This window comes from Neoarius graeffei, chromosome 10, assembly GCF_027579695.1.
Source record: "Neoarius graeffei isolate fNeoGra1 chromosome 10, fNeoGra1.pri, whole genome shotgun sequence".
Taxonomy (NCBI): Eukaryota; Metazoa; Chordata; class Actinopteri; order Siluriformes; family Ariidae; genus Neoarius; species Neoarius graeffei.
In genome coordinates this window covers 92,168,909-92,183,908 of record NC_083578.1, presented here as the reverse complement: position 1 = coordinate 92,183,908, position 15,000 = coordinate 92,168,909, and the positions used below count along the sequence as shown (strand labels likewise).

General features: G+C 42.9%; 1 protein-coding gene across 4 annotated transcripts in view; it reads left to right on the top strand.

Moving 5' to 3' along the window:
- slc5a5 (solute carrier family 5 member 5) overlaps nucleotides 1-15,000 on the top strand; it is a 43,863-nt gene that overhangs the window by 14,110 nt on the left and 14,753 nt on the right. For 3 of the 4 annotated variants that reach the window (XM_060930983.1, XM_060930984.1, XM_060930981.1), the window contains exon 2: nucleotides 14,724-15,000. This exon is cut by the window's right edge and continues 73 nt beyond it. In XM_060930983.1, the coding sequence (XP_060786966.1) occupies nucleotides 14,768-15,000 (233 nt within the window). In that variant the 5' untranslated portion in view covers nucleotides 14,724-14,767. The remainder of the gene's footprint in view (nucleotides 1-14,723) is intronic. The other variant, XM_060930982.1, reaches the window with a different exon arrangement.

Sequence of the window (15,000 nt, the reverse complement as noted above, 5' to 3'; positions counted from 1 at the left end):
CTTTGATTGGATCACCATCAGACTCCACAGACCCTGATCAGGCAACTGAGTGCTTAGAGTCGACATTCTGCTATACTTTAAATAATGTAGCTCCACTTAAAATAAAAAAAATATATATATTAGAGAGAAAAAAACTAGCACTCTGGTATAACTTTTACACTTGCACCTTAAAACAGACCATTCAAAAATTAGAATGTAAATCAATGTATCAGATCAGCAATTAGAATGTTTTACCCCTTAGAGAAACTGAACTAACTTCACTAATTTCTTCATCAAAATCTTCAACTTATGTATGTACTAGATTCCTTACCTACATGACTCTTCAAACAGATAATACCAGAAGCAACTGAAACTCTTCTAAAAATGACAAGTTCTTCCCTTAAAATTGGCTATGTACCCAAATCCTTTAAACTAGCAGTTATCAAACCCCTGATGAAAAAACCGACTGCAACCCCTGTCAGCTGTCCAATGATAGGCCAATATCAAACCTCCCCTTTATCTCCAAGATCCTAGAAAAAGCTGTGGCACCTCAGTTTTGCTCATATTTTAAAAAAAAAATCAAAGTCCTTCCCATGCCATGTGGCGGCGCCGATCTCCGTTTCCGTAGCCCTTGGCCTCTTACATAACTAGGGTTACAGTGGGGGGCTAGTCCTCTGGTAACCACAAGAGTTTGACTCCCCACTTGCATCTGTATTGCAACGTGCCTTGCCAGACAGCACTAGGTACCATTTTTATGATGGTCTTTGGTATGACCCAACCATGAGTAGAACGCACGATCTCCAGATCAAGAGGCGGACACACTAACCACTAGGCCAACTCGCAGTTATGCTCATATTTACATAGGAATAACATCCATGAAATGTATCAGTCAGGATTTAGACCTCATCATAGCTTAGAAACAGCACTGGTTAAAGTAGTAAATGACCTATTGTTGGCGTCTGATCAGGGCTGTGTCTCGCTGCTTGTATTGTTTGACCTTAGTGCAGCATTTGACACCAGTGATCATTCTATTCTCCTGGACAGACTAGAAAATGTTGTGGGAGTTAAGGGAATGGCCCTCTCCTGGCTCAGCTCTTATTTAACTGCTCACTATCAGTATGTTGAGGTAAATGGTGATTTTTCTATGCATAAGGTAAACTTTGGTGTTCCAAAAGGTTCTGTCTTAGGCTCACTGCTTTTTTCTTTACATATGTTACCTCTGGGTGATATTATTTGTAAGCATGGTATCAGTGATGTTTTTTTTAAGACATCATCTCATTGTCACTAAAGGTGGGGGACATGAACTTAGTTTGTTATATGTGAAAGTTTATAGTAAAAGAGTTCATTATAGTGGGGTTGCAGTATATATGTTATCTCTGGGTAATATTATTTGTAAGCATAGTATAGTTTCCACTGTTATGCTGATGACACACAGCTGTATGTTTCTGCAAAACCAGATGAGAGACACCAGCTTAATAAAATTGAGGAATGTGTAAAGGACATTAGACACTGGATGCTTATTAACTTCCTTCTACTTAATTCTAACAAGACAGAAGTACTTGTACTCAGACCACATGCAGCTAGAAATAAGTTTTCTGATTACACAGTAACTCTGGATGAACTTTCTGTTTTTTCATGTGCAGCAGTAAAAGACCTCAGGGTGATCATTGACTCCAGCCTTTCATTAGAAACTCAGGTCAATAATACTAAGAGAATAGCTTTCTTTCATCTCAGAAATATTGCCAAGATAAGAAATATAATGTCACTACATGATGCAGAAAAACTAGTTCATGCTTTCGTTACCTCCAGGTTGGATTATTGTAATGCCTTACTGTCTGGATGCTCCAGCAGGAGCATAAACAAGCTCCAGTTAGTTCAAAATGTAGCAGCAAGAATCCTTACTAGAGCTAGAAGATAGGACCACATCACCCCTGTCTTATCCACACTGCATTGGCTCCCAATCAAATTTTGCATTGATTATAAAATACTACTATTGACCTTTAAAGCACTGAATGGTTTCACGCCACAGTACCTGAGTGAACTTTTGATCCTTTATGACCCACCACGCCTCCTTAGATCAAAAGTTGCAGGCTATTTGTTGGTACCTCAAATAGTGAAGGCTACTGCAGGGGGCAGAGGTTTTTCTTACAGAGCCCCACAGTTATGGAACAGCCAAGTAGTGTTCGGGACTCAGACACAGACTCAGTATTTAAGTCTCGGCTGAAAATGTATCTGTTTAGTCAAGCCTTTTGTTAATAGTGTTTTATTTGGTAAGTAAAGGAGTAGATCTGGAGAGCCCTCAGGCAGAGAGTGTTTTGGTAAACTGGGATGTATGGATGCTGTTACCCCCTGCCCCTACACACGTTCACTCAGGTTTGTTGATGGTGTAGTGGCTGCTGCTTTATGTCCCGGGGCTCCCTCATGTCTGTGTTACCTTCTGGCTCTCCCTTTGAGTTATACTGTCATAGTTAGTCTTGCCGAAGTCCCCGCTTGCAGTCAGTGAACAATGTATACTGTTCTTAACCATTAGGTGACAATGGGCATACCTAACAACCTGTGTTTCTCTGTCTCTCTCTGTTGAGTTACATGTCATTCCTGAGACACCAGTGATGCTGAACCTCTTCTGACCTGCCTGATCCATCCTGATGCCCTACTTCTGGCTAGAGTCTTGTCACATCACTCCTGTGGAGGACAGCCCCATATGGACAGTTGAAAGACAAACTTAGATGGCTTTGGACACTTAGTTTTGCTGTGATGGTTTAGGATTACAATTACCCTGATAACTTTTGGACTGCAGTTGTCATGAACAGTTTTGCACTCAAATTTTCATCAATGAACAGTTGATAAAATAGACTTCAGAATCATGTTTATTGGCCAAGTATGTTGACACACACAAGGAATTTGCTTCTGGCAGTTGGTGTCTCTTGAGTAATACAGAAAAGGGGAAATAAAAAGAATATATGTAAGTTACATATATGGATATGTAATATGAGAAAAATGTATATGTAATGTACAATATGGACATTACACAAAATAATTACAGAAGATATGTCACTAAGATCCACAATGTATTTTGTATGAAAAATACAAGTGGCATATTTCCCAGTAAAACACGTGTCCATATAATATAAATATGCAAGCTATAATAACTATTATATACAGTAGGGTCTGATCACAACCCTGTGGTGATGAAAATGTTGATCAAACTGAAACAAAAGAAACATAGGAAGACTGAAACTCAAATAGACATGAACATGTTCAAAATACATCATTACAAGGAGAAATTCAACATCAGTATCCACAATAAATATGACATTCTGACAATTCAGGATACACCACAAAATGAACAATCAGCTATAGAAGAACAATGGAATGCCTTGAGACTTTGGTAACAGCAGCAAAATAAATACTTCCAAAGAAGAAGTGTGAGGCAAAGCAAGTATGGATGATTGACGAGATCCTTCAAAAGATGGAGGAGCATAAGAAAACTAAATCAACGGATCCAGCAAAGTACCAACTACTGCAAAAAGAAATTGATAAGGCCTGTAGCAAAGGGAAGGATGATTGATGGAATAATCAATGTGAAGAAATTGAGTGCCTGGATTCAATACTTCGATCCAAAGAATTGCACAGGAAAGTACAGTGGTGCTTGAAAGTTTGTGAACCCTTTAGAATTTTCTATATTTCTGCATAAATATGACCTAAAACATCATCAGATTTTCACACAAGTCCTAAAAGTAGATAAAGAGAAGCCAGTTAAACAGATGAGACAAAAATATTATACTTGGTCATTTATTTATTGAGGAAAATGATCCAATATTACATATCTGTGAGTGGCAAAAGTATGTGAACCTTTGCTTTCAGTATCTGGTGTGACCCCCTTGTGCAGCAATAACTGCAACTAAACGTTTGCGGTAACTGTTGATCAGTCCTGCACACCGGCTTGGAGGAATTTTAGCCCGTTCCTCCGTACAGAACAGCTTCAACTCTGGGATGTTGGTGGGTTTCCTCACATGAACTGCTCGCTTCAGGTCCTTCCACAATATTTCCATTGGATTAAAGTCAGGACTTTGACTTGGCCATTCCAAAACATTAACTTTATTCTTCTTTAAGCCTAGGTCACAACTGGACATACGATTTTTTGGCCGTGTGATTTTTGGCGTTTCCCAAATCGCTGCGTTTTTTTTGTTTGTGGAAAAAGACGCACGTTGGCCATAAGTTTGTCTTGCAACCTGAAAAAAACATAAGCGCCTGTAAAGTTTGTTTGACATGACAAAGAACCTCTGCGGCCGGACTGCGGACAGTCTACAGCTCAAAAATCAGCATGTCACACGCGCGCCCTCCATGCGTTTCTTGTGTTTTTTGCATGTAGACTGGCCGTAGGAGCACGTACGGCCGGTTGTGACCTAGGCTATAACCATTATTTGGTAGAATGACTTGTGTGCTTAGGGTCATTGTCTTGCTGCATGACCCATGGACAGATATCCTGACATTTTCCTTTAGAATTCACTGGTATAATTCAGAATTTATCATTCCATCAATGATGGCTAGCCGTCCTGGCCCAGATGCAGCAAAACAGGCCCAAACCATGATACTACCACAACCATGTTTCACAGATGGGATAAGGTTCTTATGCTGGAATGCAGTGTTTTCCTTTCTCCAAACAATAACGCTTCTCATTTAAACCAAAAAGTTCTATTTTGGTCTCATCTGTCCACAAAACATTTTTCCAATAGCCTTCTGGCTTGTCCACGTGATCTTTAGCAAACTGCAGACAAGCAGCAATGTTCTTTTTGGAGAGCAGTGGCTTTCTCCTTGCAACCCTGCCATATGCACCATTGTTGTTCAGTGTTCTCCTGATGGTGGATTCATGAACAATAACATTAGCCAATGTGAGAGAGGCCTTCAGTTGCTTAGAAGTTACCCTGGGGTCCTTTGTGACCTCACCGACTATTACATGCCTTGCTCTTGGAGTGATCTTTGTTGGTCGACCACTCCTGGGGAGGGTAACAGTGGTCTTCAGTTTCCTCCATTTGTACACAATCTGTCTGACTGTGGATTGGTGGAATACAAACTCTTTAGAGATGGTTTTGTAACCTTTTCCAGCCTGATGAGCATCAACAACACTTTTTCTGAGGTCCTCAGAAATCTCCTTTGTTCGTGCCATGATACACTTCCACAAACATGTGTTGTGAAGATCAGACTTTGATAGATCCCTGTTCTTTAAATAAAACAGGGTGCCCACTCACACCTGATTGTCATCCCATTGATTGAAAACACCTGACTAATTTCACCTTCAAATTAACTGCTAATCCTAGAGGTTCACATACTTTTGCCACTCACAGATATGTAAAATTGGATCATTTTCCTCAATAAATAAATGACCAAGTATAATATTTTTGTCTCATTTGTTTAACTGGGTTCTCTTTATCTACTTTTAGGACTTGTGTGAAAATCTGATGATGTTTTCGGTCATATTTATGCAGAAATATAGGAAATTCTAAAGGGTTCACAAACTTTCAAGCACCACTGTAAAAGAAATGATAGGACTATCAAGGAAGCCAAGAGGAACCAACTGTTTTGAGGACAAAGATGGTCGAATGCTTTTTGAAGAGAATTAAATAAAAACTAGATGGGAAGAATAAGTGACTAAATTTTATGATGACAGCTGAGGAAGCTTAGCACTGTCGCCTCACAGCAAGAAGGTCCGGGTTCGAGCCCCGTGGCCGGCGAGGGCCTTTCTGTGCGGAGTTTGCATGTTCTCCCCGTGTCCGCGTGGGTTTCCTCCGGGTGCTCCGGTTTCCCCCACAGTCCAAAGACATGCAGGTTAGGTTAACTGGTGACTCTAAATTGAGCGTAGGTGTGAATGTGAGTGTGAATGGTTGTCTGTGTCTATGTGTCAGCCCTGTGATGACCTGGCGACTTGTCCAGGGTGAACCCCGCCTTTCGCCCGTAGTCAGCTGGGATAGGATCCAGCTTGCCTGCAACCCTGTAGAGCAGGATAAAGCAGCTACAGATAATGAGATGAGACAACTGAGGAAGCATACCAGCAATAAGTAGAAATGAAGAAGATATTCTGTTATGTGAGGTAGAGAGAGCCATCAAGGATCTAAAAACTGGAAAAGCACCAGGTGGAGATCAAATATCTACCGAAATGCTGAAGGCACTGGATGAGAGTGGAGTAAAGATCATTCACAGCTTGGTGAATAAGATCTACAAGATCTTCATACCATCTGACATGAATGAGTCAATCTTTATATGACTCCCTAAAAAGCCAAAGGCAACAGCCTGCACAGAATTCAGGACTTTGACAAAAATGTGTATGCCTGTTTCATAGATTATGAAAAAGCTTTTGACAGAGTCAATCATGAAAAAAAAGATCAAATGCCTGGATAATATCGGAATGAATGGTAAAGACCTCAGACTTATTGCTAGCCTCTACTGGACACAGAGATCAACCGTCCAGCTTGAGCAGAGTATGCCTGACAAAATTGAGATCAAAAGAGGAGTCCGACAGGGCTGTGTACTCTCACCCTGTCTTTTCAATCTATACACGGAATACATTTTCAGACAAATACAAAACTTTAAAGGAGTGAAAATTGAAGGCACACAAATAAACAATCTGCGATATGCAGATGACACCGTGCTGCTTGCAGACTGAAGATTTACAAGCCATCGTTGATAAAGTGAATGAAATTGGAAAACTTTTCAACATGAGGATGAATGCCACGAAAACAAACTATTGTTATAAGCAAAAGAACTGAGAAATGGAAAATTAACATCACAATAGATGGCATAGTAATCGAACAAGTTAAGGACTTTATCTACCTTGGGCAAAAATTGACAATGGCAAATGTGATGATGAAATCAATAGAAGAATAACAATTGCCAAGGTAGCTTTTGCCAAAATGCATAAGATCCTGACAGCTCATAGGATACCATTAACAACAAGGAAACGCATGCTTCAGTGTTCTGTATGGTCAACATTGATGTACAGCGCTGAAACATGGACTAACACCTAGGATGGAAAAACGCCTGTCAGCCTTTGAAATGTGGACATACTGGAGAATGCTAAGAATACCCTGGATGGATAAAGTGTCAAATAATTAAATACTAAACAGAATGGGCATTACTAAAAGACTGATAAAAATCATGCAGGTAAAGAAATTCTGGTACTTTGGACACACAATACGACATAATGCCTTACATCGTACACTGCTTGATGGGAAGATCAGTGGCAAGTGGGGGGAGAGGGAGACCAAGGACAGTGTGGACGACAAATATCATGTGGACCGGTCTCAACTACATTGAGGCTGTACGAATGGCACATAACAGAAGCGACTGGAAGACTGGACCCAAAAGCAAGACTCCAGCATTGGAGCTTATTGCTCTGTTGAGGATTCCCTGCCATTTAATTGGCAAAGTTTATAAATAAAAAAAAAAAAAAAATTAAAAATGCATCTGACGCTCAAACCGAGGATGGAACCTGATGATACAATAATACCCATATTATATACACAGTGTCTAAAATATCTGTATTATACAGTATCTATCAATAATAAACAATATCTAGAATTGTTAGGTGTGTAGGGATGACTGGACCCAAAAGCAAGACTCAAGAGTTCAGCAGGCAAGGTTGATTTATTGAACAAAAGCAAGCTGAATATCAGGGGTTTTCCAGAAGAGCTGACCAGACAGGCAAAGCAGGACTAAAAACCAGTTGGCAGTCTGGGGTGGCTGGCTGGCAGACTGGTAACAGGAAGACAGTGGACCTGAAGCACAGAAGATTAACAGTTAGTCAAAACTCAAAAATTATGCAAGCAACAACTCAACCAGTTACAGGACTGGCCATCACACAGTACCATACAAGTAAATTGAACAATCTGGCAAAGACTGGATTGCAGAGCCAAGATGTGTATATATACTGCTGGAGCTTGATTGCTGGATGGATTGCAGGTGTGCAGACAGATTGGCAGCAGGAGTTGATTGGCTGCAGCAGGAGTGCAGGAGAGCCACACCCACACACACACAAGCAACAAAGGAGAGGGGAAACAGCTGAGGCAAGAAGAATGAGGAAGAGGCACAACTGGACTATGACAATAATCTAAAGATCTATAATATAATATCTATCTATAATATACAATATCTATAATATACATTATAAATATATTTGCTATCAACAAAAAATATAAACAGTACACAATATATAGACAATATACAAGATATTTACAGACAATACACAATATACAAAAAATACACATGACAGTCAGTGTACACAGAGTGCAGTGAGGTAGTGCAAACAAGAGTATGTTACAGGAAGTACAAGTGGTACAATAGTATAATAGCAAGGAGGGTTCAGGTCAGATATTTATGATGTTGATGGTACGGGGAAAGAAGATGCTCTTATGTCTGGTGGTTCTGGTTCTCAGTACTCTATAGCAGAGGGGAGGAGTTGGAACAGGTTGTGTCCAAGGTGTGAGGAGGCCTTAATGATTTTCTCTGCCCATTTCCTGATTCATGAAATGTATAAATCCTGGAGGCTGGGCAGGGAAGCACCAATGATGAGCGCAAATGAATCATGATGAGCTCAAGGGATCACCATGCATCAAGATAAGGTTACAGCAGTTACTACATGGCCTACTCCTACCACTGTCAAAGAACTTCAATGCCTCCTGGGTTTTGCTGACTTCTACAGGATGTTCATATGTGGTTTTAGCTCCATCGCTACCCCCTCACAGTCCTGCTAAAGAAAGGACCCAAGCACTTGAAATGGAGCCCTGAAGCTGACAAGCTCAAATCAGCATTCACCACGGTCCCCATCTTGAAGCACCCTGATTCCACCAAGCCTTTCATGGTAGAGGTAGATGCATCTGAAATGGGGGTAGGAATGGTCTTATCTCAATGCTTCAGCGAAAAACCCAAATTACACCCAGAGGCCTTTTTCTCCAGAAAACTCACATCCACAGAACTATAACATCGGCAACCGTGAACTATTAGCAGTTAAGCTAGCACTAGAAGAGTGGAGACATTGGCTAGAGGGGGCAACACACCCATTTATCATCTTTACAGACCACAAGAACCTAGAATACCTTAAGACAACCAAAAGACTGAATCCTTGCCACGCTTGCTGGGCACTTTTCTTCACACACTTCCACTTCACCATTGCTTACTGGCTGGGCTCCAAGAACACTAAGGTAGATGCATTGTCCTTTTTTCCCTCTCCAGTCCCCACTCAAGATCCAGAACCCATTATACCTCCTTTTCGCTTCATTAATGCACTCACCTGGGACATAGATTGTGCACTTGCCCAAACCTTACTGCACCACCTCCCAGAAAGCTGCCCTTTCAACCACAAGTATGTTTCCCCATGGCTATGTGGACAGCTTATCACCTGGGTACACACTACCCCCGCTACAGGCCACCAGGGCAGCCAACAGACATTTCAGCTACTCAAGGCCAAGTATTGGTGGCCCCATATACTCACTGCGATCAACAAATTTATCATGTCATGCTCTGCTTGTGCACAAGCCAAGATATCCTGGGCACCCCTGGCAAACTGATGCCACTACCCACACCCATGGTCACACCTTGCCATCAACTTCATTACAGATCTCCCCAAGTCTCAGGGCAACACAGTCATCCTGGTCATCACTGACCGCTTATCCAAGTCCTTTTGACTCATCACACTACCCAGCTTCCCCACAGCCTTTGAAACTGCTGAACTTCTCTTTAACCATGTGTTCTGATATTTTGGCATCCCTGAGGACATCATCGCGGGCAGTGGGTAGTGCACCCCTTCGGGGGTGGCCTACAATGGAGAAGTAAGATGACTCCTTCCCTCCGCTAGTCTGGGAGTTCGCCTTGGGCAAGTGATAACACTCCCTTAGCCTCCCGTCCAGGGATACAGAGAAGCTGATGCCTACTGCCACGGGCAGCAGCGTGGTGGATGTTGCGGCGGCGGACGAGCCAGTGTGGCCAACGGCAATGTAATAAGATGCTAGTCAGTTACGTGGCTAGGATCACAAGTCCAGTGAGGTTGACTACTGCGACTGAGGAAGGCAACGGGAAACCACCTCAGTTTTTTTTTTCCCTTGATACCCTATTGCATCCATGACAGTTATAATGAGTGATATGAGTAAGGACGTGAACGGGACCTTAGCTATGCAAGGTGTCGCGTCCGGCATGAGAGGAAGGGGGACCTCTCAGGTTGTCAACATGCGAAATCCCTTCAATACTAGATTGCGAATTGGTACTTGGAATGTTTGTACAATGACGAGAGAAGAAAAGCTGGAGAATGTGAAACAGGAGATGAGTTGGTTGAGAATTCAGATCATCGGTCTGACAGAGGTGCACTGGAAGGAGAAAGGTGACTTTTACAGTGATGAAGTACGAGTCATTTATTCTGGAGGAACAACGCACGAGAGAGGTGTCGCTCTTATATTAGATCGCCATGCTGCACAATGTGTGGAGAGAGTTGTGCCATTTAGTGATCGACTTATGATGGTAAAGTTACGCGGAGAGCCAGTGGACATTATGATAGTGGTAGTATACATGCCTACCACCGCTCACACAGATGAGGAAGTAGAGGAGATGTATGAGAACATCGAAGAAGTTTTGAACAACGGGAAAGGGAATGACTATCTAATACTGCTAGGTGACTGGAATGCAGTTGTCGGCAAAGGGAAAGACGGCTCAGTGACAGGCCATTTTGGTCTCGGTACACGCAACGAAAGAGGTGACATGCTGGTAGACTTTTGCAAGCGCAGAGGTCTCACGATTACTAACACATGCTTCGAGCACCACCCTAGAAGGAGATACACATGGAAGGCCCCAGGAGATACTTGTCGACTACAAATAGACTATATCATCACTAGAGAGAGATATCAGAACAGCGTGAAGCAGGCTAGGGCCTACCCAGGAGCTGACTGCGACTCGGATCACAACCTAGTTGTGATGCAAGCCAAACTAAGATTAAAGAGAGTAGTAGGCAGTAGAAAGATCAAGAAGTGGAACAGAGAGAACCTTAAAAAGGACAACCATGATAAATTTATGGAGGATGTTGATAAATATCTTGAAGATGGGAACACGCTTTCTGGGGACACCGTGGAGAATAGGTGGAACCTGTTAAAAAGCGCTATATTAAAGAGTGGAAAGGATAATATCGGTTAAGAAACACGGAGGAAGGCAAAGAAACCTTGGGTCACCGAGCAGATGCTGGATAAGATGGAGGAAAGGAGGAAATGGAAGAATGTAAACACGGAGCACGGAAGAGTGATGTACAGGAAATTGAACAATGAGATATGCAGAGAAACAGATAAAGCTCGTGTAAGCTGGTGGGAAGGTCAGTGTAGAGAGCTGGAAGATCTGGAAAGAATGGGCCGGTCTGACTTGGTGTACGCAAAGGTGAAGGAGCTCTCCAAGGAAAATAGAGGCGGGAAGAAACAGGATAATGTGCTCAGTAAGGATGGAATCCTGCTGACAGAGACAAAGGATATTAGCAACAGATGGAAGGAATACATAGAGGATTTATACGCAAGTGAAGAGAAACCAGACGAGCTGCCCTTAGAGCTGGAGGAGGAGGTTGATAAAGACAGCCGTGGGCCTGACATTTTGAAGGAGGAAATATTGCAGGCGATTGATCATCTAGCCGACAGGAAATCAGAAGGAGCTGATGGAATACCAGCGGAAATGTGGAAAACATTAGGGGCTGAAGGACTCAAGGCTTTTGTGGAGCTATGCTACACTATCTATAATACCGGTATTTGGCCGGAGGAATGGTTGACGTCAGTGATAGTACGCATAGAGAAAAGATCTCAAACAACAAGATGCGATGAACACAGAACCATCAGGCTGATCGTGCATGTCTCAAAGGTTATTTTGCGTGTTCTGACAAACAGAATGGAACCAAAAGCCAAAGCATTTATCAGCAATGATCAGTTTGGTTTTCAGAAAGGGGTTGGCACCAGGGAGGCAATAGCAGTTATGAGATTGCTTAGTGAGAGGTGTATAGACCACAATCAGGACATATACGTGTGCTTCGTGGACTATGAGAAAGCGTTCGACAGAGTAGACTGGGTGAAACTCCTAGAGTTGCTCAAGAGAATAGGGATCGACTGGTGCGATCGTAGACTGATCGCAACACTGTATATGGGTCAGATGGCAGCAGTTAGACTGAAGGACGGCTTGACTAATCCTGCAATGATAGGACAAGGAACCAGACAGGGGTGCTGCTTGTCCCCTTTACTGTTCAACATCTATGCAGAAGCTATGTTAAGAGAAGTGCTAGACCAGGTGGATGAAGGCATTAGAGTGGGTGGACATCTCATCAAGACAGTGAGATACGCGGATGACCAGGCTACAGTTGCCAGCTCAGTCTGTGGTCTACAACTTATGATGGACAAGATGCAGGAGACTGCAACGGAGTATGGCATGAAAATCAACGCCAAGAAAACCAAGGTGATGAAAATCTCGAAACAGCCTGGGGAAGAATTCGCGGTACGCCTTGATGGTAAACTACTGAGCCAAGTGAAACAGTTCTGCTACCTTGGAAGCATATTGACGCAAGAGGGGTACTGCGACATAGAGATCAAGTCGTGAATCGCAAGGGCAAAAGACGCATTCTCTAAGAGAAAGGAGCTCCTGACCAAGTCGTTTAGCCTGCCGTTGAAGAAGAGAATAATTAAGACAGTAATCTGGAGCGTTCTTCTCTATGGCTCAGAAAACTGGGCAATGCGAAAGGATGAGATCAGGAGAATTGAAAGTTGTGAGATGTGGTTGTGGAGGAAGACCCTAAACATCCTATGGTCAGACAAAGTCTCCAATGAGGAGGTACTAAGGCGGGTTGAAGAAGAAAGGTCGCTGATTGATACAATTCGAAAAAGACAGAAAGCGTGGCTAGGTCACACCTTCAGACATGGAGAACTGTTGGTTATTGTGATGGAAGGAAGAATTGAGGGAAAGAGGCCTCCGGGTCAAAGAAGATGCGGCATGATGGACTTAGTGAAGCGGGAGGCGGGCTCATATGAGCGAGCTAAGAGACTGGGAGAGAGTCGGATGCTGTAGTGTCCAGACCTGCTTATATAGCAGACCACCAGAGAGAGAGAGAGAGAGAGAGAGAGAGAGGATATCATCAGTGATCGGGACCCACAATTCTCATCATGCCTCTGGGCCAAGTTCATGAAAAAGTGGGGCTGGCTGTGAGCCTGACCTCTGGTTACTACCCTCAGTCCAACAGTCAAGTAGAGAGGGCTAACCAGAAAATTGGATGCTTCCTCCTTGTTCAGAAAACCAGAAGGAAGGGCACAACTTCTTCCTTGGGCTGAATATGCTCAGAACTCTCTTCAGTGCTCAGCCACACTGTTTCAATGCATTTTGGGTTATCAACCCCCACTGGTCCCATGGGGTGACTCCCCTACTGATATCCCTGCAATAGATGAATAGTTTAAATGCAGTGAGCATGTATAGGAGAAAGTCTACCAATGCTAAGAAGGAGTAGCTAATAGATACAAGCATTTTGCAGACCATGACAGTGGAAAAACCCTACAATACAGACCTGGTGACAGAGTATGGCTAGCAACCAAGGACATCAGAGACTCCCAAACCTGTAAAAAACCTCACTGCAAAGTACACTGGATCCTTCAAGATTTCCCAACAGATCAACGAGGTCACTTACAAGCTCGATCTGGCACCTCTCACCCACATTCCATGTATCCTCTTTGAAACCTGCCATTCGGGACCTTCTGGCTGACAACCTAACCACCACCACCAGCACCTCTCACCCTGGATGGGCAACCAGCCTACACCATCTACAGCATCCTAAATCTGCGTCACAGAAGAGGTACAATGGAGTATCTTATTGAATGGGAGGGTTATAGCCGAGAAGAGCACAGTTGGGTCCCTGTTAAGGATATTCTGGACCCCCTGCTCACCCAAAGGTTTCATGCCAGTCACCCAGACAAGCCAGCTCCTCGTCACAGGGGTCGTCCAAGGAAAAGAATTGCTCCCGGAGTGAGCTCCTCAGGGGGGTGCTGTCACATCAACTCAGGCCCATAATTCCATCTCCTAGAATGCGCAGCGGTCCACCAACATGGCCACCATGCTACGCACTGAATCCCCAGAGTATTGAATCATTACTTTCACCTGGCGCTTATTACTTCCGCATTTCTTTGTCTATTTTAAATAGACTTTACACACACACTCATTGCGAAGTATCGCTCAGTACACTCGTGTCTGTTCATGCAAAGCCTTACCTCTGACTGTTTTGCTGGATTTTGACTAATGTTTGGATTTTAGTTTACTGCCTTTTGTCTCTGCCTACTATAACCTGTTTGCATGTTGCTTGACCTCTGCTTGTTTCACGTTTTGGATTTTGCTTATCAATTTGGATTTGTTTGCCAGCCTGTTAATAAAACTCCATTCTGCACTTCGTCCTACTGTTGCCTGCATTTGTGACAGTTCATCAGTAAAACTATTGAAAATCTTTCCTTTGTACTTTTGTCAGTTAAATAAAGGTTCATACGAATTAACAAATCACAGATTTTTGTTTTTATTGCATTTTGGAAAATATCCCAACTTTTCTGGAAATGGGTTTAGTAATATTAATTGTGGAAAAAGATCTGACATAATTTATCATGGTTTAATTTTTTACATTGCAAAAAAGAAATATTAACAGGGTGTGTAGAATTATTATACCCACTGTATAATGGTGAACTATTATTGATATTGTTGTTCTTCTTCTTAATCAGACAGGTTGGGCTTCAGTATTGGAGACTATGTAGTGTTCGGCGCCATGTTGGCCATTTCCATGTTTATTGGTATATTCCAGTCTCTGCGTTCACGAGGGCAGAGCATCTCAGGCTCAGACACAGTGGAGAACTTCTTCATGGGTGGGCGGAGCCTGGGGGCAGTACCAGTTGGGGTGTCTCTGTGTGCAAGCTTCATGTCGGCCGTGCAGGTGCTGGGGGTTCCATCTGAATCATACCTGTATGGCTTCAAGTTCCTCTACATGTGTTTGGGGCAGGG